Consider the following 22067-nt stretch of genomic DNA (forward strand, 5'->3'; position numbering starts at 1 on the left):
TTCCTGCCAGCCTGGGCTCATTAGCATTTTTTTCCTGAACACTAGAGGCCTCCCCTGATCTTGTGTGACACCCCTCACCCTCATTTATGACAAACTAGGTGGGAGGTTGTCAGCCATACATTCTCAGTCTCTCACCAAAATGGCTATTTAATTTTCATTTTGGCTTTCTGCAGGAATATTGGTTATCTAATGGCTAAATTAGGTCCAGCTTTAGAGTCCTGAACTGAAGGTGTGGAAAAATAACTTTCTAGTCATTTGATGTGTGAACCTTGAGGCCAGAGTTCTCAGCTTTGCAAATATTATGTGCCTTCCCCCACCCTCTCCATGAGAAGTTTACACATTAAGATCAGACAAAAGGGCAAACAGAATATTTTGAGTGTCAGCAAAATATCAGTGAAACACACCCTATGTTTAAATCTAGTAGAATGAGTTATGGCTCTGAATATGGGCTGCAAACACCCAGGGGAGTTGTGTTGTGCACGCAATAGTTCCCTTCTAGAACAGAGTGCAGCAGGAGTTCCTGTCACTGGTGATGTGTTTGTATGGAACATGTGGAACTGGTGAGAGTCGCCTTCTGTTTGGTGTGGTGCCTCCTGGCTGACCGCCAAAGCCTGCCTCATTTCTGGGGAGGCGACTCTAGGCAGTGAGGTGAGGCTCCCATACTGACCCTGGGAGCCACAGCTAGGGGTTGGTTCCTCCTCAGGACAGACCAAGCCCATAGAGGAAGATGGGGACTCTCCCCCCAAGCTCATCGTCATGTGCCCTCTCCACTTCTTCCCCTGTCTTGTAATAACGACTTTTTTTTTTTTTCCTTGTACAAACCACAAAGAAACCATTGTCTCTGGTTCTTGTAATTGTTGTTTCTTGGTCAAAGGGGACGCCAACGTGCAGATTGCCAGCATCTCTGAGGAACTGGCCAAGAAGACAGAGGATGCTGCTCGCCAGCAGGAAGAGATCACACACCTCCTCTCCCAAATAGTTGATTTGCAGAAGAAGGCGAAAGCTGTAAGGCTTCTGTTTCTCTGACAGTTCTGAGATCAAGAAGGGGGCCATTTACCCCAAAGACAGTGCCCTTTGGATTCATATTTTAGGAAATTGTGCTGTCCATTGAGAACTTTTGCTAAAGCTTAGCAGATTCAATAGCATAAAACTGGTTACCCTGAATTGGCAAGGGGATCATATTTATCACTATCTATTTTCCTAAGAAAAATCTGCAAATGAATGGAATTCATTAAGACACGTAAAGGTGCTATAAATAGAGAGTTTGGGAATTTAAGGTATAAATCATCTAGGTTAGCATTTCTCCTTACACAGGGCACGTGTAGGTTGTGCACAGAACAATGTCCCCTTAAGATGAAGCAGCAAAAAACCAGTTGTTTCCCATGTCAGGCCTTTGCTAGAAGCCCAAGGTGAAAGACTTCCAGAAAGCAGCTGTGATTATGGAAGTTCTTGCTTAGTCGCTAAGTCGTCTCTGACTCTTTGCAACCCCAGGGATTGTAGCTCACCAAGGCGCCTCTATCCAGGGGATTTCCCAGGCAGGAATACTGGAGTGGGTTGCCATACCTTCTCCAGAGGATCTTCCCGACCCAGGGATCAAACCCGCATCTCCTGCTTGGCAGGCCAACTCTTTACAGAATTCTTCCCAGGGCCACAAGGGAAGCCCAACTATGGATGTGGAGGTGGGCAATAGGGAATGAATGCAGACACAGGAAGGACTTTGCCTTCAAAACTAAAGGACAGACTTTTACTCCAGGATAAGATGAAAATCTCCTTGTGGGTGTGTGATAAGATCATAATGGATCGGTTAATAAGAGGGAAAATGTTAGACTTTGCTAAGTGTCGTAAAAGAGAAGCTGACTTCCCTTTCCCACGCTCTAGTGTGCAGTGGAAAATGAAGAACTCGTCCAACACCTGGGGGCGGCCAAGGATGCTCAGCGGCAGCTCACGGCCGAGGTAAGTGGCTCTCCCTCATTTCATAAGGCCCCCTTCCCAGCTGGGGCACATCAGCCTCCCTCTGACAGGCTGTGGGTCCCATCCTTCTTAGCAACCGTTTTGATTATGAATTGAATGTCATTCTTACTCCTAAGGCAGCTCCCAGTTCCACTGACGCTGGTCCTGAGCACCTGGGAGGCTGGGCTCTTCACCAGCCTGGAGCCTGGCGTGCACGGGCTCCTGACAAATATTCCAATAAGGGAGAGGACACCCAACATGGTGTGCAGAAGGAACCCCATTCAAAGATGTGGCAGGAAATGAGGGAGTGATGATTTGCCCTCTCATTTGTTTTGTCTCAGTTGTTAGTCTTTTAGGAGATTTCTGAGTCTGCGAGCTTCCCCCAAGTTCTAGAGAAACCATGCCTTGAGGACTGTTTGGCCTCAGGACACAGGACAGCTGGTCCTGGTGGGGGGCCAGGACATCTGTTAGTAATCCTGGGTCTTCCAGGCTCTTGGGAAGTGCCTGGTCTCACCATCTGAGCCCTCTCTGCTCTTTCCTGGTCTCCCGCAGCTACGCGAGCTGGAGGACAAGTACGCGGAGTGCATGGAGATGCTCCACGAGGCACAGGAGGAGCTCAAGAACCTCCGGAACAAGACCATGCCCAACACCACGTCTCGGCGCTACCACTCGCTGGGCCTATTTCCCATGGTGAGTGCCCGCCTGCCGCCTGGCCACCCGCCTCCCACCCTCAGGCTAGCAGGTGCTCCTGGGAGGAGGGCAGGTCTGGAGCTGAGTCTCTATGGGTGGCTGGCTTCTCCCTTTAACAGCTTGGATCTGGATCCAAACTGAGGGCTTGTGAGCCCAGCCAGTAGCTTCTTAACCACACGAGACAAGTTGGTTCTTTATTTTCCATCCCTCTGAATCTATCTTTTTTACCCCTGCCCTTAGAAGATAAATGTAGTAGGAACTGGATTTTGTAGGCACCTCAGATATTTGGAAGATGCTATTTCTATGTTATTTTTTTCTGTAGAGTATGTGCTATTTGGGCCTCACAAGTGCATTCCAGAATTCTTAAGTTGCCTTATGGTTCTATTAGTTCTTTATATGCTTATTAACAACTTCCCCACTGGTTCTGGTATCTGTAATATGAAAAAACATTTCCCTTTGTGCTTTGTGCTGTATTTTTATATTTGTTGTATTATTTCCCCCACAGTCTTATTTTTTTAGCTCTGGCCTAATCTGTTTCGTGTTTATACCTTAGGGGAATGTGGTTGAGAAGAGGGCTTTCCAGGAGGCTGACCTCTCCCAGGGTCGGGGTGGTTGGGTGGCATAGGGTGGAGCCCCTCTGCTGGTCATTTCCCAGTAATATTTGGTTGGGGAACTTTCTCATTTTATCTTCTTCTGTCAAACTAGGGCCCCTTGAAGGTGGGGGCCCATGTCTTACTTGCTATTTCCTCCTTCCCTGATACTCTGCACCGGTGCAGTGCTTGGCATGTGGTAGAGTCACAGGTCCTCACTAGACATTAGATCCGGGTGGCTGAATCAACAGACTGAAAAACCAACCACCAAGGAGTTTTCAGGCTCTGTTTCAATGGTTTGATGAAATACCAGTTCTCTCTGAGAAGAGAATAACTCTTGAGGAAAAGCCCCCTAAATGAGATAGGCATGGAGGGCTGTATAAATATTTGTGAAACTTGGTCCCTTTAGAATTGGCCTTTACTCGGGGCTCTTATTCCTCCCTAGCCTCCACCTCATTGCTTACGTTGTTACCCCAACCCCTTGCTGTCTGGCCCACTTTTCCTAAATCATAGTCTCCTTTTCTCCTTTGATTTCACATATAAAGTCAGGCTGGAACTCTCTCTCAGCCTGACTGAAATCTAAGGAAAACCAAAAAGAAAGACACAACATCAACAGTCAACTTTCCCAGGAGCACGTGGGTGATTCAGTGATCCCAATGAAGGCAGACAAGGACATTCTGGCCCCCGAATTCACTGATCTCGAGCTCACTACGCTCGGCCCACAGGCGACCCGTGCAGCTTTGCACATCCCCTGCCTCGCTTCCCCTTCTTCCCGGCTTCTCGTCTCCTGGGGCCATCTTGTTTCCTGCGTTCCCCGCTCTCAAGGACAGACGTTTTTTAAAACTAAACCATGCCAAAAGAAAAGCTGAATTGAAGGTCTACATGAATTTCTTTTTGAGAGATTGAGTTTCAGCTTTTATTATTTGCTGAGGTGGAGCTTTTGTTTGCCTTTTTCTGCTGTTGGCAGAGCTCAGTTTTTGAAGATGGCTATTTATAAAGTGCATTATGCATGAAAGGTATTTAAGGCAATCTAAAGCTTGCATCATGCCCATGCTTCTGGAGCAGAACGCCCGGATCTGCTTCCCTTGCTCCCAGCCCCTTCTAACTGCTGAATAAAACAGTGAGTAGCAGTTTTTCTCAAGTATGTTCCCAGTTCTCTCATCTTATGGCAATAGTTCTTAATCTGGGATCTACAGACAGGATTTAGGGGGCCCGTGAACTTCAGAGGAAGATTTTATCTTTTATCTTCAATAATCCCTAATTGCACTTGGTGTTTCCTTCCCTTGTGAAGGTAGGTAACAAACCACAGCAGCTGCGGTAACAAGCACAGCAGCACAGTCATCTCTGGGACTTTGTCATCCATCAAAATCACAGGTCCTATCATAATAGCACTTGTCAGTTGCCACAGATGTCCCAAAATACCACCTGTGCTAATCTCCTGCTCAGAGTGACAGTTGTTACCAGTTACTCTATCACACTTGCTGTTATTAACATTTTAGTAATTAACTCGATATATCTGGCTTCCTCTTTAATCCTAATTATGTCATTCATTTATAAACATCATTCTGATGCTTCATCACCTAATCCATAGGGTCCAGCACTCCCCTCCTTGTCTCCACCCTCGGACCTTACTTCCCACTAGCTTGTCTTTTTTTTCCTCCTTCATCTCCTGAATCTATACTCTGAAGTCCATTTTTGAAGGGCTGCCCACTGGATGGAGCTCCCCATGTGCTTACCTGCTCTCGTCTCCCTTCCCCTGGAGCACCTGGCTCCTGTCTCTTCTCTGGCCACCCTCGCAGGGGCCACACACTCATATTCTACTCCAGAGATAGAGCAATTGAATTGCTCACTCGCTGTGTGTCTCCTGGCTTTTCCCAGGACTCCCTGGCGGCGGAGATCGAGGGAACCATGCGCAAGGAGCTGCAGCTGGAAGAGTCGGAGTCGCCAGACATCGCGTAAGGCCTTGGTTCTCAGCTCCCAGGGGCTGTGGGGTGGGCACCAAAGTGCACTGTGGTCCTTCCACAGATGATCCAGATTAAGGGAAATTAGAGAATGAAGCCAACAACAACATCCTCCTTCCAAATGGCTCCTCTGGTTGGGTTTTAAATACATATTGTGAACTTGTGGAAAGTTGGGGAAGGACAGATGTATTTCCCATCTCTTGTCACACAAGCTCTGTCTTGACACCCCCCACTCACTTTTATCTTTCTTTTTGATGGAAAACATTAGAGTATTTTTACCGTGGCGGATTCATGTCAATGTATGGCAAAACCAATACAGTATTGTAAAGCAAAATAAAGTAAAAATAAAAATTAAATAAATAAAGTATTTTTAACATCTGTTAAGGAAAGAAAAATAGGATGCAGTATGAGATACAGAGAAGGGCTTCCCAGGTGGCTCAGTGGTAAAGAATTCACCTGCCAAGGCAGGAGATGCAGGAAACTCGGATTTGATCCCTGGGTCAGGAAGATCTCTTGGAAAAGGGAATGACAACCCACTCCAGTGTTCTTGCCTGGAAGATCCCATGGACAGAGGAGTCTGGTGGGTTACAGTCCGTGGGGTCACAAAGAGTCAGGCACAACTGAGCACACATGTATGTGTGAGGTTCAGAGGGCTCTTTGGGAAGGTGTGAGCAAGGCTTCCACTTCCCTTCTGCATACATTTAGGGGTGTCAGCCTTTATCATCTCTCTTGCTAACTTGAAACCTTGCGCTTGACCTGCTTAGAGGCGTAATAAACCTGGAGTTTGATTTAATCAAGTTTTCTCTGTATCCAAATGCCATAGACAGAACTTGGAACCCCGGGATCGACCAGTGTCCCTAAACCTCAGTGCACGTGTGAAGCCGTTTGCAACCCAGAAAGAAGCAGCCATTACAGAAACACACCTACCATTTTCTCCTTAGAAGGGAACAAATGAACATCAGTGCAGTTCTGCTCTTAAAGATGGCAGTTTCCGGTGGCGGGGGTGAGGGGGCCGGTGTTTATCATCTCATTATAGATGTTTAAGACTAACTTGAAATCTTACTTTTTAAAAAAATATGAATGGTTGACATAGACTCATTCTATGAAAATATTTTGAGCCCTGCTATATGCTTAGCAGTAAACACTGCCCTCCTGAAGTTTGCATTCTAGAGACTATCGAGAAGAATAGTAGGTGGGAGACAAAAGTTAGTATTAAATACGTTTATAGGTCAAGCTTAGGGGAAGTAGGAAGCAGTATCACTCTAGCTAGCATCACCTTTAGGACACAACCATGTAGTGGAGCCTTGAATTCTGTGGGCGTTGAATCTCTTGAATTCCAACCAACCCCCTAAGAAACATGGAAGGTACAGGGTGGCGGGTTGCTTGGGGGTCACAGTGGACCTGCTGCCTGTTGGGTCCTCAGTGAATAGTGTTGGGAGGGTTGAATTCCAGGGTCATTCCTGCATCTGCTTAGTCTTGGATGATGTTGTGCATTCTCCCCAGTCACCAGAAACGAGTCTTTGAGACCGTGAGAAACATCAACCAGGTCGTCAAGCAGAGGTCTCTGACCCCGTCCCCCATGAACATCCCTGGCTCCAACCAGTCCTCAGCCATGAACTCCCTCCTCTCCAGCTGCGTCAGCACCCCCCGGTCCAGCTTCTACGGCAGCGACGTCAGCAACGTGGTCCTGGACAACAAGACCAACAGCATCATCCTGGAAACAGAGTCAGCCGAGCTGGGGTGAGCCAGCCGGGGACTTTTATCTTTCTGTTTGGGGGATAGGTAGGGGGTGAGTGAACACAGGTCCAGTCATCAGAAGAGGGAGGCCTGAAAAGTGTAGACTTACCTTTCAGTTCTCAAATTTGTTGTGCCAAACGGCTGAGCTAATGCTTATCTTGATGCTGGTATGTTAACCAGTTTAAAGGGGTGTAACAGGACACACCAGAAGTCAGCTTTTCTGTAAAATGTTGGAGGGGAGGATAAATGAATATTTTTTTTTCTGTTAATCTCTATCTGTTAGGCATTTATTTCATGAATCCCTTTGTAGCTTGGATTCTGAAAGGCTGAGGAGGACTCAGGCTCTGTCTCATGACCAGAATCTGGTTTGCTTCAGAAATTGGGGTGCAGCATGTCTGGCAAGTGCCCACCACACTCTGCATGCCTGGGGTGGGTCCTCCTTGTTAGTGGTCTCTCCCTCTCCTCCTGAAGCCCTGCAGGAACCCCACCTCCACCCTCATTGTCCATCCTTTTCCTATGACTTAACAAAATTAGTTTTTCTGACCGATGAGTCAGATAGTTGGAAAATGCTTAATCAGAACTCTGAGGGTTTTTTGGACTTAATTATTATTATTTTTCTTACTGAAGTATAGTTGCAGAACAATGTTATGTAAGTTATAGGTGTACGATATAGTGATTCACAATTGTAAAGACTATAATCCATTAATAGTTACTATAAAATATTGGCTATATTCCCTGTATTGTATAGTATATCCTTGTAGCTTATTTATTTTATACGAAGTACTTGTACCTCTTAATCCCCTGCCGCTGATAACCACTAGCTTGTATCAGAACTCTCTTAGAGATCTCAGTTCCCTAAATTCAAGAGGAAAAAGGTGCATCCCTGGAGCCAACTGTCCTGTTGGAGACCAGGACTTGCAGCCTGAACAAGGTTTCTTCCCTAGGTGTCACGAGGGAGATATTTGTAGGGGCTGGGTTTATTATGTCGTGTTTGCAAGTTTTCCTTTCACTTTAGTAGCCCCCTCCTCACCTGCCTGAGGAAGAAAAAACCAACAGAGGGAATTGTTCTTCTGGACAGGCATTCGTTTCCCCATTTTTGCCTACATTTAGCCGTTTGCCTTGGAGAAGGCATTGGCAACCCACTCCAGTACTCTTGCCCGGAAAATCCCATGGACGGAAGAACCTGGTAGGCTGCAGTCCATGGCGTCGCTAGGAGTTGGACACGACTAAGCGACTTCACTTTCACTTTTCACTTTCATGCATTGAAGGAAATGGCGACCCACTCCAGTGTTCTTGCCTGGAGAATCCCAGGGATGGAGGAGCCTGGTGGGCTGCCGTCTATGGGGTCGCACAGAGTCAGACACAACTGAAGCGACTTAGCAGCAGCAGCAGCCGCCGCTTGCCTTGGTTTCCTTAGAAGTTCCAGCTGCCACCCGGAAACTAGTAGTAAGGACAGTGCTGTCCAGCGCCCCCTGCTGGCTGCTCCGCGCTCACCCCCCGTTTCCCCTCCTTCTAGAAACGAGGAGCGGAGTAAGAAGCCTGGCACGCCAGGCACCCCGGGCTCCCACGACCTGGAGACGGCGCTGCGGCGGCTGTCCCTCCGCCGGGAGAACTACCTCTCGGAGAGGAGGTTCTTCGAGGAGGAGCAGGAGCGGAAGCTCAGGGAGCTGGCGGAGAAGGGCGAGCTGCTCAGCGGCTCCCTGACGCCCACTGAGAGCATCATGTCCCTGGGCACGCACTCGCGCTTCTCCGAGTTCACCGGCTTCTCCGGCATGTCGTTCAGCAGCCGCTCCTACCTGCCGGAGAAGCTTCAGATCGTCAAGCCGCTGGAAGGTGATCACAAGGGGCCTCGGCCCCTCTCTGCCCTCCTCAGCGACTCCCTGTGGTCCCTGATCCACCACCGGAAAGCGGGCAACCTCTGTAACGCCTACTCCTTTTTCTTCCGGGATAGCCACCCCCGCTGCTGGTTTGAGTTCCTCTGAGTGCCCCAACCTCCACCTCTCCCGGTGCAGGTTTGGAAATACAGCCCAGACTAACCTCCATCAGCTAAGCCAAAGAAAAGAAAACGTGTTTGGCGCTGGTTTCCTAATTCTCTTGCATTCAGAATCTTTTAAATACAAATGGTTAGGGAAGGCAGAGGCGCTCCTGACATCCTCAGGAGTCAATTAGGTCAGGTCAGAGGGCTCTGAGGAGTGCAGAGAATTGATGCTTTGACTTTTCAGAAAATTTGGTGTCAGGGAGGGGCTGCAAAGCAAACCTTGTTTTAAGTTGTTTATTCAGTAACCATGAGAAAGCAGTTTCCTGTTTGTTGACTCACATGTTCTACTTTGATCTTCAAACAAAAAGGGTGTGGCTTTCTTCAGATGCAGTGTGCTCCACAGTTGGGGGGCCGGGAAGAGGGTGGCTGTGAAGGAGAGTGAGCTCTGTACCTCCTTAAGCCTACCTTTTCCAGGGGCCATTCAGGTTTAGGTATCAGGAACACCCTAGATGATTAAACTCATGGAAACACTTTTCTTTCTCTCTTTCTGCTTTCAGCATTATAAAGTATGTTCCCTTTACTTATCACTGCCCTGCTAAGAACCATCAGGTGTTTGTAATATGCATTTTTTTCACCTTCTTTAGTTTGAAAACCCATGAGAGTTTTAGAAGATATTTTAATTCTATATTATACATCTAATGCAAAGCCAAATCAGAATTTCTGTAGAGGCAGTATTTCTCAACTTCTTTAAGAACCCATTTTAGACATTAATTCCTAATCTATCCCCTCAGAAAATGTAATGTGATAGATATACTGTTTACGTATTACATGTGTATCTGTGCCTAAAAAGAGTACAGTTATTCACCCCAAAAGAACCAGTTTTCGGCCCTGGAGTGGGGGCTGGAGTATCACCTCTGTTAGGATGCATGCTGTAAGATGAGCTTGGGAAGGAAGAGGGTGGACAAACATTCTTTTTCATGATTACTTCTAAATTGTATAATGTAGTCCTTAGATTTCAGAAGAGGGATAGCTCATCCTTTTTTTAATTTATTCAGTTGTAAGCTTGGTGATTGTTTTCTGATTCACTATTATGTCTGTTTTTCTTTCAATAAAATTTTTCATTTCTGCAATTTTACTTTTTGCCTTTCTTTTCTTTTTTCTCCTTTGTCTCTCAAAGGTCATTGGAATTTATCATCTCTATCTTGTCTGCTTTCTACATTTTACTTTGTGTTTCATTGATCATCTAAGGATATATTTTTGACTGGTTTTCCAAGCATATTTTAGAAGAGATTTTTTTAAAGAAATTATTTTGACCAAGTCATCTTTTTCTCTTTTAATCTTGTGACATAGATAGCAGTATTTCTGTGATAATTTAATAGAATAAGAACAAATCCCATTAGATTTGCAAGATAAACTTCATCTATAGAACTCTGTTCACCAGGAACCTTTACACTACCATTAAAAAGTCATGTCTTATCAATATGGGCTATAAGGTATTCTCACGATAGAATCTAGCCTTCTGGCTCCATTTTATAGTCCTTTGACTTCTTAACAGTTTAAAATACAATCAACTTTTTTTCTTCCTCTGCAATTACCTTTTTGTGTTACTGTGTTTAATTTGATATGATAGAGTGCTGACATAGAAGTATGCCTGATGCTGTGTTCATTATAGCTCTAACTGTGATGCTGGCTAAGTTACTTCACCTTTTTGAGCCCTGTTTCCCATATTGTAAAATAGGGCTCACATCTGCCACACAAGATTGTGGCAAGGAATAAATGTGATGTGTTTTGTATTATGCTCAGCATCTATTAGGTACTTATTAACTTGTAGGCTCCTTGAACTTATTCCTGTTCCGGTAACTCAGGTAAAAAGGCTAGCCTCACCAGTGTTGAGACCTGGACCAGCATTGTGGTGGTGCCATGTTCTTACCTCCTTTTTCAATGGACCGCCAAGAAGCTGATAGGATTCCCGTGTTCTCCAGTGACCCAGGTAAATGTACCTGGGGTGAGGCCCCTGGAGAATGTTGGCTGGGATCATAGCAGATAGCCAATCTATGCCTTCCATCTGTCTTCCTTACCTGTTTAATTAATCTTGCTGTCTGCTCATTGGTGCCAGCCAAAATAGATGGGCTAGGTGTTTTGTCTCTTCACCTTACCTTACACGTTTTAAGTAGGTGAAGAACAAACAAAACATTCAAACTAGAAAGAGATATATCTGCATTAAAAAGATGAATCAGACAGTATTTTTTTCCCTCTATTTTGCTCTTCCTTTCTAATTATAACCAGATAGTATTTCCAAATAAACAAGTTAATATGTAATTAGGGAAAAGCACACACTTCCAAGCTGTCCATTATCCAGCAAGTTTAGTTCTAACTTTTAAGTCTCAGGTGCCCTGCTGACATAAATGGATTGAGTCTTCTTCTCTTTTGGTGACATGAAAACCTTTTAGTTAAAACAGTGGGGTGTGGAAAGAAAACAAACAGAAGGAAAAGGGTAGTGACTGTAATTATGTTTTTGCCCTATCCACACCCTGCTCCATAGGCCTTCATCTTGGTGCTGACTGGGAACACAACATTTCCTCTCTTTGCCTGCCTGACCCCAGCGTCATTCACATGTGGGCGGGAGAAGGTGATGTTGACGGGAGGTGGGGTAAAAAGCCAAGTATTATGCATCTTTCAGCATAATCTTTCCATTGTAGTCTCACTAGATTTCCTTGCTCTGCATTTTCAGGGAATGCAAATAACTTGGTGTACTTTGTAGGCTATTTAACTCCAAATAGCAACTCTCTGTAGCCTCATTTGTGTCTTGGACTCATGCATAGGGTGGGGAAAATGGGGCAGCCTGTTAAACAGATGGAAGACGGAGGCCCACCGGACTCTTTTCTGGGCCTAGGCCTCCAGCCTCCTGGTGCATTGTAAATGTCTAGAACCCCCTTCAGATGGATGGGGAGACCTGGCACTTCCTTGACACAGTTCTTCACTTTCCAGTGTGTTTGCTTTGGCTTTAGTCCCCTTCCAAAGGTAGAGGTGATGTGGCCACATTGCACCTGGGGATTTCTCATCTTCCTTCTAAGCCCTGGTTGTGCTGCTCCAAGCTGGGTATCAAAATTCTTTAAAATTTCTCCCCAGTACAGTTTTGTTACCAGGGATGTGGGTGTGTGAATAGTGAACACAAACAGTGTGCCCATTTTGGATTACTATGCATGGAGGTCCCCAGGAGTGGCAGGAGAACCCCAGTGGCCGGAAACCCCATTGCATCCCCTGGCAGGCCCTGGACACCCATGAGGAAGTTCCACTGCCTGCTGGGTATTCCTCCAGATTCTCATTGAGCCCAGGTTCCTGGCTGGAATGCTGATGGCCTTGCTTGTTTTCAGATCTGTGGTTTGGGGAGGGAAGTGGGGTGAGTTTATGGAAAGAACTAGGCCTTTGGCACTGAACATTGGCTGTGCTACAACTAACTCAGTGACTTTGGAAGTTAGGTAACTTCAGTAAACCTCTGTCTGTGAAAGTGCGTGTCATAATACTTAACCATGACGGATGGTTTTGAGGAATGAGTTGAGGTGATACATATAAAACAAGCTGCCCTGATGACATGTCTCTGTACAGGGTAGCTTTTTAAGAAATAGTGCCATGGAACCTAGGACTTAGGATCCCATGGACAGGTTTGTTTCATTATATGCATCTTTGGTCTTTTTTCTTTTCTTGTTGCATTTAGACTATTTTCTATTTTTATTCAGTACATTCCAGTTAAGTAGGTTGCTATTGTACTTGTGACACTTAATGCCCGGATAAACTCCAAAGTGTGTATGACTTTTTTCTGTTTTAAGTGGATTTGAAATCGTCCATCTATAAAACCCTTTTAAGACTCTTTGGCTGAGACTATCCGATGAGAAATTATTTTCCAGCAGTGTTTTGGAGGCAGTGCACTCAACTGCACACGGCAGAGGACTGGGGGCTCAGTTACATTCCTGGACCACTTCCTGGCCCCACTGCCTGCCTCCCTTTCCCTTTTCTTTTATCTGGACTCCTGAGCTGCTGGCTCCTGGCTTCCCTAGTTCCCCTTTCTGACGTTCCCCCAGGGCAGCCTGGAGGGATCCCGGCTCTCCTCACAGAGGATGCCCTCAGCAAGCCAGCAGTGACAGTCTGAGAGTTATTTGTGCAGGAAGGCTCTTGCATTTTCATGCTTGAGAACCACTTTCAAAGTCTCTCTGTTGAGTTTGGCATGTTTTCAGTGTAGCCAGCTTCTTCATCTGTGGAATGGGTATAGAATGCCCAGCCTCACGGGCCGCACACCCCCAATACCAGAGCCATGTGAGGGGTAATAATGTCCTAAGGGGGAAAGAGTTGCTCTGGCAGATGGGTTGGGCAGAATCCTGGCACAGAGCAACGTGCTAAAGGATCTGAGATGTTGTTCTTCAGTACATACGCTTCTTAGCCCAGGCTTCCTAAGAAGGCTTGGTCTTGGAATACCTCTCTCTGTGAGTACCTGGTACACCCTCCAGGTCCTCAGAGACACGCTCTGGTGTTATTACAGACCTTACACCATGTCATCTGAGTCCCGGGGTCTGGTGTCATTGAGGAGATCAGCTCCTCTGCTTCAGACCTCTGGGTGGACTTACATGTTCTTAAATCACATCTCTTTAAGCCAGTTCCCACTCCCCAAACCTGCAGCCTGTCAAGGTTGCTGCCAGCATACAGGAAACTTAGGTAAAGGAGGTAACGGCCATGCCCACCATTTATCCGTGTGCTATGATCATATGTTTTTGCCTTTCTCTTGTTGTGGGTGCCTAGGATTGGTTTGACATCATCTGATTCTGTTTCTGCTGTCTTCCCTATTCCCAGCATTATGTGCTTGGCATAGAATCCACATATCCACCCCTGCTCCCTACCCCTCTTTCTGTGCTTGTCGTGCTTATTTTTTCCTCTTCTATGTCTAAAGTGATTCTGTGTTGAATTTGGGGGTTGACATCAGTTGCTTAAAATAAAGAGTTTGTCACCCAACATCCTTGACACATAGTATGATGTTGATTTTATTTTGTTAAAAAAATGGATTTTTGCCCTGAGATTGGTGCTCCTTCTGGGCATGGAAGGGGGTTGGTGCCTGACATACAGCAGGAGGGGGGCAAGGCAATTCCGTGGGTGTCCCTCCCTGAGTCCACCTGTGGCGCCCAGGGCCCGCGGGGTTCGCACTCCGCGCTGGAGGGTGGTGAAGAGCCATCAGCTTAGACTCCCGTCCTAACCCTCTCTTCTCCCTGTCACCCCCTTCCCCCCCGCCCTTTCTCCTTGCAAGGTTCTGCCACCCTTCACCACTGGCAGCAGTTGGCCCAGCCTCACCTTGGGGGCATTCTGGACCCCCGGCCTGGTGTGGTCACCAAGGGCTTCAGGACACTGGATGTTGACCTGGACGAAGTATACTGCCTTAACGACTTTGAAGAAGACGACACAGGTGACCACATTTCCCTCCCAGGCCTAGCTACCTCCACGCCAGTTCAGCACCCAGAGACCTCAGGTGAGAGGTCCCGAGCACGTGTGACTGTCTCAGGCAGCAGAAGTTACCCAAGCCGGCCTCAGGCTTTCCCAGAGGAGATGCAGGAGCCGCCAGCGGCCGAGGAGGAGGAGGAGGAGGAGGGGTCTGGTGAGGGCACCGCCATCAGTCCTGTAAACCTGGCACCTCTACCAGAGGCAGAGTTCCAGGCCATTCTCACTTCCGTTCCGAGCACCATCCGTAGTGGCTCTCTGTCTGTAGCTTCTGCTCGTCTGTGTGGGTGATGATGAAAGCATTCCCATCATGGGGTTCCGTTTTTTAATAGAGTCTGATGCCTCCTTTTGTAACAAATGGGTGCGGCTCCTTGCCCATCTTGGAGGTGCATGGCCCAGCAGGCTCTTGAAGGGGAGCAGGAAAGGCTGCTAAAAAAGAAGTGGATTATTGCCCCGTCATTCCCGCCTAATCCTGAGCATCAGCTCCCCATTTCTGTTCTGGGTTGCTTCCCACATCTAAGGGGCAGCTTCTCAAGTTCCCTGATGACCTCCAAACTGAGCTGAGCTGGGCAATTTTAGGGGAAATTTTGAGTGCTGGAATGTTCAGAAGGTTAATGAGAGAATGTGTTACCTGCATGATACATTAAAATTGGAAGAAGCCCAGAAAGTGTTCAGGATTTCAGACAGCACTTCAGAGATCAGCCTGTTCATTTCCTAACTGTAGTGAAGATATGTGTGTTTTCGTTCCAATTTATACATGTGTTCAAAGTGGATTTTTTAAAAGTGCTTTAGCAATTCTTCTTAATCCAGCAAACCCTAAGAGGATGTTAGTAAGCTTTTTTAGAGAGAGAATTCTAGATGAATCTGGAAAAGAGCCCTGCCTGATCTCTGTGTCCTCCCCGCCCACTCCCCCTCCCCCAGTATTAAAGTTATGACCATGAGTTTGCAGAATTACATATCCTAGGTGTCACTGGGATGCAAAGCTTTGTGCTCGGGGCCCTGGGATCACAGGATCACATGGGTTACTATTTACCAAGACTTCCTGGACTTCCTCATTTCTTGGGCTGAGGGGGAGAGACCCAGACAAAGAGGAATTAACCCAATGTCATCATCCTAATGACATTTCCAAGTCACCAGGTTTCAGAAGAGCACATTCATCTTTGTGACTGACAATTTTCATTCATGGACGGTACAACACTCCACATATAGTACAGAGCAGGTGAGAGCTGAGGTTCATGGTAGTGTCTCCCATCCCCTGGGTGAGTTCACACCCCTGTGGCCAAAAATGTTTTTAATTTTTTTTCCTTTGACATAAACTAGGTATCATCAAGTAAAAAAGATTGTTTAACACCTAGGTTTATTTTTATTTTTTAGCCATTAGGTTACCAGATTAAACTTGCAATGGAATAAAAATTTAGGATCTTCTCACAAAGAGGAAACCAGCTTAGGTATTGTTACCTCCTTTTGTCATCAGCATTGGTGCCCTTCTGGAAGGCAGACAGTGGGGCAGGAGACACTGTGTCTGCTGATTTTGTGACTGAAGCAGCAGGCATTATGTCAAATGTGGTGACCCTTCCCTGCAGCCTGACAGGTGAAGTAGAAGTGAATGCTGTGAGTTTAAAGAAGCACCATTAGGTTCATCTTTGAAAAATTGTAGAGAAGGAATAAAGCTTACCAAGTCAGCTAAGAATATCCCTCTGAAGATAGCAAGGGCAAGGGGACCAGGTGTGAGGAGCTAAGTCCTGACCACTTTCCTCACCACACACAAAGGCATATCTGTTGCTTCTTCCCTCCTTCCTCAAACCTGGAACAAATCCAACCCAACAACTCTTGAGAAGACCACACAAACCTCCAGTGGAAACTGTAGAGGGGTCACATTGGAAGTGTGCGGCCAAAATGAGTTAGATTGCTGCAGGGAATTTAGAGAAGGTCTGATCATCTAGACAAGCGTTCTCATGAGATTGTTTTCTGAGTAAGGTGTGTCAAAAGTTCTGTGCAGGAGGGAAAGGCATGGCTAATAATTTGGCTCTTTTTCCTTGGTGGGGAATTATGGGACCATTTTGATTCTTGGAATGTAAGAAGCACATCACTCAATGTAAATCATCCCAGGGGCCCTGAGTGACATTATGCACATAATCGTGGAGTCATGGGCAGACAGATAAGCTTCAATGGGGAGGCCTGGGGCATCCTCTGTCTTGAGATTTGTCCTCAGGCTGGCCTGCTCTCTGCCTTGGTCTCCCCTTTGCTGTTGCCAAACAGCACAATTCCAGGAGCTGCCATCTCCCTGGGAAGACTTAGTAGGGAGAACCTTTGAAGACAGAAGGTGATTAACCTTTCTTTTCTAACAACTGGTATTATGGGAGGAAATTGGGAAAACTTGTATATTAGGCAGTTTTGTCTAGAGCCTGCTCTCTCATGGAGAAAACATTTTGAGTGCTGAAAAATATTTATTAATATATTTTAATGTATTATTGTATCATTATTTGATTTTTATAATCTCATGTCTTTAAAAAGGATGAATCCTTGTTATATTTGTAAATAATTTAGATGATTAAAATGGATTATGATAAACAACTTTTAGATTATTAGTTTTACTTTATTTCAGTAACATATTTTGTTTTAATTCATAAAGTGTACTTTTATCAGAAATAATCTCATACTGTCAGTGTTTCGAATTTTAGGTATTTATGTGTAGCGAAGAGCCTGCATGTGGTAAAGGTTAAAGATTAGAGGATAAAATCACACAGTTAGGTCAGCAGATGGTAGTTTGGATGGACAGTCCAATTGAATTACCTGGATGCCTTGATTCTTAAAGGGAAGACAGAGGAGGAATTAAAGCAACATGGAAGAAAGTAAAGGTCAGCTTACTTAATACTCATACACATGGAGACCATTTCCAGTGGGAGAAATGTCCTAAAACAGACTCCTACACATCATGGCAGCCTACTTGGCAGTGGTTCTGCAGTAGAGCTGTATTATCTTTGGGGCTGAGGTCCTAAAGTTAGTGTTGAAAGTAAACAGCTCATTTGGTCAAAAGTACCCTTGGAAATCCCTGAAGGTGCAGGTCTTCAGCCCCTCAGAAGCAAAAGCCAAGAACTAGCTTCCTTTGTAGCTTTCTTATTTGTCACACAGGCATGCGCTCTGCTCAGGCGAGTTCCTGGAAGGGAAGGGAACAGCTGAAAGAAGCAGACGGTTAAGGAACTGGGTGTCACTCCAGCCTCCTCTGGGGCCGGGCTGGTGTGAACAAAGCCTCCAGTGGGCATTCTGTCACACTTGTCAGTCCCACTGGGGAAGCAGGACCCAAAGGGGCTTGTGAGGGAACGCTGGCCATGGGGACCTGGAGAATCTGGAAGGAAAAGTCTGGTACATTCAATTCACAGACCACTGGGTCTGGGAATGTTCCTTCTTGTCTCTGCCTAGAGAGCTGAGGGAGTTCCCACTCAGATGGCCAGCCTTTCCAACCTTGCCCTGGTGTGTAGCAGTTAGAGGAGCTTGGTCACGGTGGACAGAACCAGGATCTGCTCGCACCCCTGTGTTAGGAGATGTTAAGGAAGTCCTGTGCTCTTGCATCAAAGTGTATACTACACCACAGCAAAACAGGCCAGTGCAGCCTGAAGTGGAAAAATGAATGAAGAACTGCTTTATTGACTTGTCTCAAACAGCATGGAGTCAACCCTACTTAAAATTTCCAGAATAAGCCTGCTTTCTGGAAGCGCTTTCTCTAGGAACCTCATCTCTGAAAACCACAGGAGAGTGCTCTAGTGCTGGGAAGGGCACCCACGTGGCCTGCTGAGTGGGTATTTGCACTCAGCCTTTTCTAAAGTGAAGGGGCCTTGAGGGAGTTGGGAACCGAGTTTCAGGTTTGCTGTCCAGTTGTACCACCTAGCGATGCCCTGGAGAAGTGCACCTTTGGACTGGCTCCAGGAGCACCAGCTGGATGAACTGGGGCCAACTTAGCCAGGCCAGCTCCCCACACATGTCGGTGGTTGCCACAGGACAAACAAGAAGGCAAGAGGGCACAGGATCCAGCTCTGCTGGCATCTTAAGACTCCAAAGAGATTTTTACATTTGCACTTTTGACTTTTTTTCCAAAAAGTCACTTTATCTTCTGAAGATAGCCCAGAAGCCACTTGAAAGAATTTCTGGTTCTGTCTGCCGCGCCATGAGATTATTCCTCTGTTAAGTCACTCTTTAGATAAAACAGAGTAGACAATGTGGTACGGCGGGTCAACTAAACTTTTCATTTGTTTAAGTTTTGCAGGAACCAAAAGTTGTACAGAAGCCAGAATAAGATCTTGTGATGTGGTTTTCAGTCTCTGTGCTAGAAACCTTCCCGGAACCGATGGGCTGAATGTCTCCACTGGGGACTCCTGGGTCTTTCAAACTGTAGATGGGGGCTGTGTAGAAGAAATGCATAAGAAGCAGAGAAAAAGAGTTACAGGCCCATGTTAAGCCTGGTACTAACGGCTTTCAAATACCATCTTGTAACACTGTGTGGTTTTAAATCACTTTTATCTTTTTTTTAAAAAAGGAAAAGATAAAAAGCGGTTCTGCTCTATTTAAAACTGCCTTTGTTTCCCTACTCCTCAGAGAAAAACACCAGTTAAAGCTACGTTAGTCCCAAACAGCGTTTATGTTCATGATGAAACACAGGGCAAACAAAAGTTTATGGAGTTTTTCCCACATGGACTCATCACAGGATTCTTTTCCCCCAGAAAAATTCATGCAGAGACAATCTTGAATAATCAAGGGTTAACTAAGTGTAAAAGTTCCCTTTGATAGATTAGGATTTTGTACCAGTTTCAGAACCTGGAGGAGGAAGAACAAATAAAAATAATAAAGGATTAGGGGCTTGGGGGAGGAGAGGGGGAGAAATGCAAGTTCATTCCTAAATAAAATACTTGATGAAAGTATTTGTCAGTGTTTGTACTTCTAGCTCACAACACTGCGGTCCTCCAATCAGACTGAGAAAAAGAAGGAGGATTTAAGTAGGAAGTCAGAGCATTAAATCCAGGAAACCCTGTCCTTGGAGGCCTCATGTGAACAGCACAAGGTGAACTCACAGCACCTAAGGCAGGGCTTTGGGGTGCAATAGGGCCTGGGCCCTCTCCCTGAGCCCCTGCTCCCTGCCCTGAAGACTCTGTTAGCGCCTCCTGCTTTGGGAATATGCTCTATCCCGTACACAGAACTGTAGGAATCAGCCCCTAACGGCTCTGTGGCGACTCACTCTCTCTGTGTTGTGTCCCAAGGAAGGGAGATGCTGCAGCGGCCCGGCGGGCAGTGGTGACTCAGAGAGCTGGCGGGTCCAGGCGTCCCAGTGGTATTGCAGAGGGGCTGAACCTCTGGCTTTGGCACTTTTGATTCTTATTGATTTACCTCAGTCTTCTCAAGCTGTCCATCGCTTCGGGGGAATGATGACCTCTGAATTTTAGCAGCCTTTTCCTATTCCCAAAACCCATTTGCATAAGATGGGTTTTGCTTCCGCTGATGCAACGGTGTCTAAAATATCCATCTCACACTAGCTGTTGCGATTGAAGATCCAATACGTAATGGGGTGGAGGAGGAGGTGAATGTGTGTGACCTTTTGATTTGATACTCTGGCCATGCTTTTAAATGGAGTATGCTTCTAAGTTTAAATCCAGCCTCGCTTTTGTTTAATTTTTTTTTAAAGATGTTCTCTCTCTTATAACTGTTCTGTCCTAATTACTTCTACTTACTGCATTTTTTTCCCTCCCTCCCAAATAACCCATCATGCCTGATATTTGGGATGCTTTTCTCAGGTTTTCTGTTGCTTTTGTTTCTAGACTTTATTGCAGTTAGAGAATCGTGATTGTTTGGTTGCCTTTTCTTCATAGCTTCTTCCGTTTTTGTTTTGCTCACAGTCATTTCTCAGTTATCTGAGTTCCTAAACCATTACTTTTTTGATTGAGAAGCAAAGATGCATAAAGGCTATTTTTACATGTGTTTCCCACACCCCTCCTGCTTTGCCTGGAGCTCCTTGAGGCTGAGAGTTTGCTCTTGTGGCTGTGGAGCTGGCTGCCATGCCAGGGGCTACCGGAGCCTTCCTTGACACACAGAGACGACTTGGACCACAGCCATCAGGGCAAACCAGTCTTGCACAGCTCCTGAGTCACTGCCACCATTTTTGTGCTTTGGCTTTGTCCTGCCTGCCTTCAATTTGTGTGTCTCCAATATTTTTTTTAATTTCATCTAGTTTCTTGTTTTTCTTTTTTCTTTTTTAAAGACACAGTCACCTGTGTGTGGATCTGTAGGTTTGGGGCACCGATCTATTCTGGTTTGATTTCCTTTTTGTCAAATCCAAGAGAAAACTTGCCATAAAGAGCTAGAAGATTCTTGTTCCAGACTTTTGAATCTTCAGCGTGCTCATGGCCTCCAATACCCTATCATTTTTCTCCCAGGAGGTCTCTGGGGGCTGAGAGGCTGCAGGGGTAGAGCTGGTGGGGAGGAGGGGGGATGATCGTAGACCTCACCATGCATGCTATTGGGAGCAGCATCTTTTTTTTCCTTTCATTTTTTCCTTTTACATTTGAGTTATGAATGAGGATGACCTCTACAATCATGATGTCTCCTGTAGACTCTATTCCTACTTCTCACCTGCGGTTTTCTGATGCATGGTCCTAAAGCTTCTGTGATTTACTTTGCTCCGGATCCTGGTCTTCAGCTGCCTTAACAACTCTTTGGAGCTTTCAAAGGAAATAAGTTGAGGACAACTTACTCATTTTCATCATAAACCAGCCATCCTAGAAATGGCAAGAAAGCAGCTCAGGGGCACTGATGCTGCTTATAGTGCTGTGTGCCAGCCCAGCCCTGGCAGAGAGTCTGGGCCCTGGGACTCTTGCCAGCAACGTTGTTGCTGAGGCAGCTGAGGCCCCATCTCCCTCCCTGCCGACCACAGATAGGCAGTAGTGGAGCCAGCTTCCTCCAGCCCCTTTTTGTGTAAACTGAAAAGGGAGCCCATGAGCCTTGCCCTGTTTCTAGGTGCAAGTGCCCCTCCCTGCTCTGCACCTCTCCCCTCCCCTTGGCAGAGCTTGGCACCTATCTGCCAATGAAAAAAGTAAAGCAACAAAAGAAGGAAGCCGGTTCAAATCTCTGAGGAGGGAACCCAAATTTACCCCCAAAGGCTCTTTGGCCCTGCAAACTGGATCCACTACTGGCCAAAGAACGCTGATGGGAAACCCTGTCTGGATTGGGTTGGAAGCTGGAATTCGATGCTCTGCATGCCAGTGCTCAAAAGTGTGGTTGTTTTTGAGGGACCACCTTCGACCCAGAACATTCACGTTTCACCTTCCTCGCCCAGATCCAGTTTACAAGGTAGCTCATCGCTTCTTGCATCTGTCGAGGGCCATGCGGGACTCTGACTTTTCTCGTGGGAGTACTTGGATGCAAGGACTATATTTTGTTCCTCCCCTCCCCTTTAGCCCACCACCCTGGGAAGTGCATGTCACAGACCAACTCCACCTTCACCTTCACCACCTGCCGCATCCTGCATCCTTCAGACGAGCTCACGCGGGTCACACCAAGGTAAGGGACCCAGCTGCGGGGTGGGCAGGGTGGGGTGAGATGGGAACACTCCCTGCCAGACTTAATGTCAAGGAAAGCTGAAGCAGAAAGAGGGTTGTTCAAAACCAACTCCAGCCAGTGGAAGCATCTCTCACCTGTTCA

The 22067-nt window shown here is 46.3% G+C and overlaps 1 protein-coding gene across 22 annotated transcripts in view; it reads left to right on the top strand.

The window, feature by feature from the left end:
* Nucleotides 1-22067, top strand: part of TRAK1 (trafficking kinesin protein 1) — a 155038-nt gene that overhangs the window by 127234 nt on the left and 5737 nt on the right. For 12 of the 22 annotated variants that reach the window (XM_060402107.1, XM_060402101.1, XM_060402103.1 and 9 more), the window contains 8 exons: nt 875-1005; nt 1879-1953; nt 2503-2640; nt 5109-5185; nt 6695-6931; nt 8445-8761; nt 14197-14541; nt 21824-21926. In XM_060402107.1, coding sequence (XP_060258090.1) covers nt 875-1005; nt 1879-1953; nt 2503-2640; nt 5109-5185; nt 6695-6931; nt 8445-8761; nt 14197-14541; nt 21824-21926 — 1423 coding nt within the window. Of the gene's footprint in view, nt 1-874; nt 1006-1878; nt 1954-2502; nt 2641-5108; nt 5186-6694; nt 6932-8444; nt 10042-14196; nt 14542-21823; nt 21927-22067 lie in introns of those variants that run through there. The other 10 variants (XM_060402109.1, XM_027958054.3, XM_027958048.2 and 7 more) reach the window with 3 other exon arrangements.

This window comes from Ovis aries, chromosome 19, assembly GCF_016772045.2.
Source record: "Ovis aries strain OAR_USU_Benz2616 breed Rambouillet chromosome 19, ARS-UI_Ramb_v3.0, whole genome shotgun sequence".
Lineage (NCBI taxonomy): Eukaryota > Metazoa > Chordata > Mammalia > Artiodactyla > Bovidae > Ovis > Ovis aries.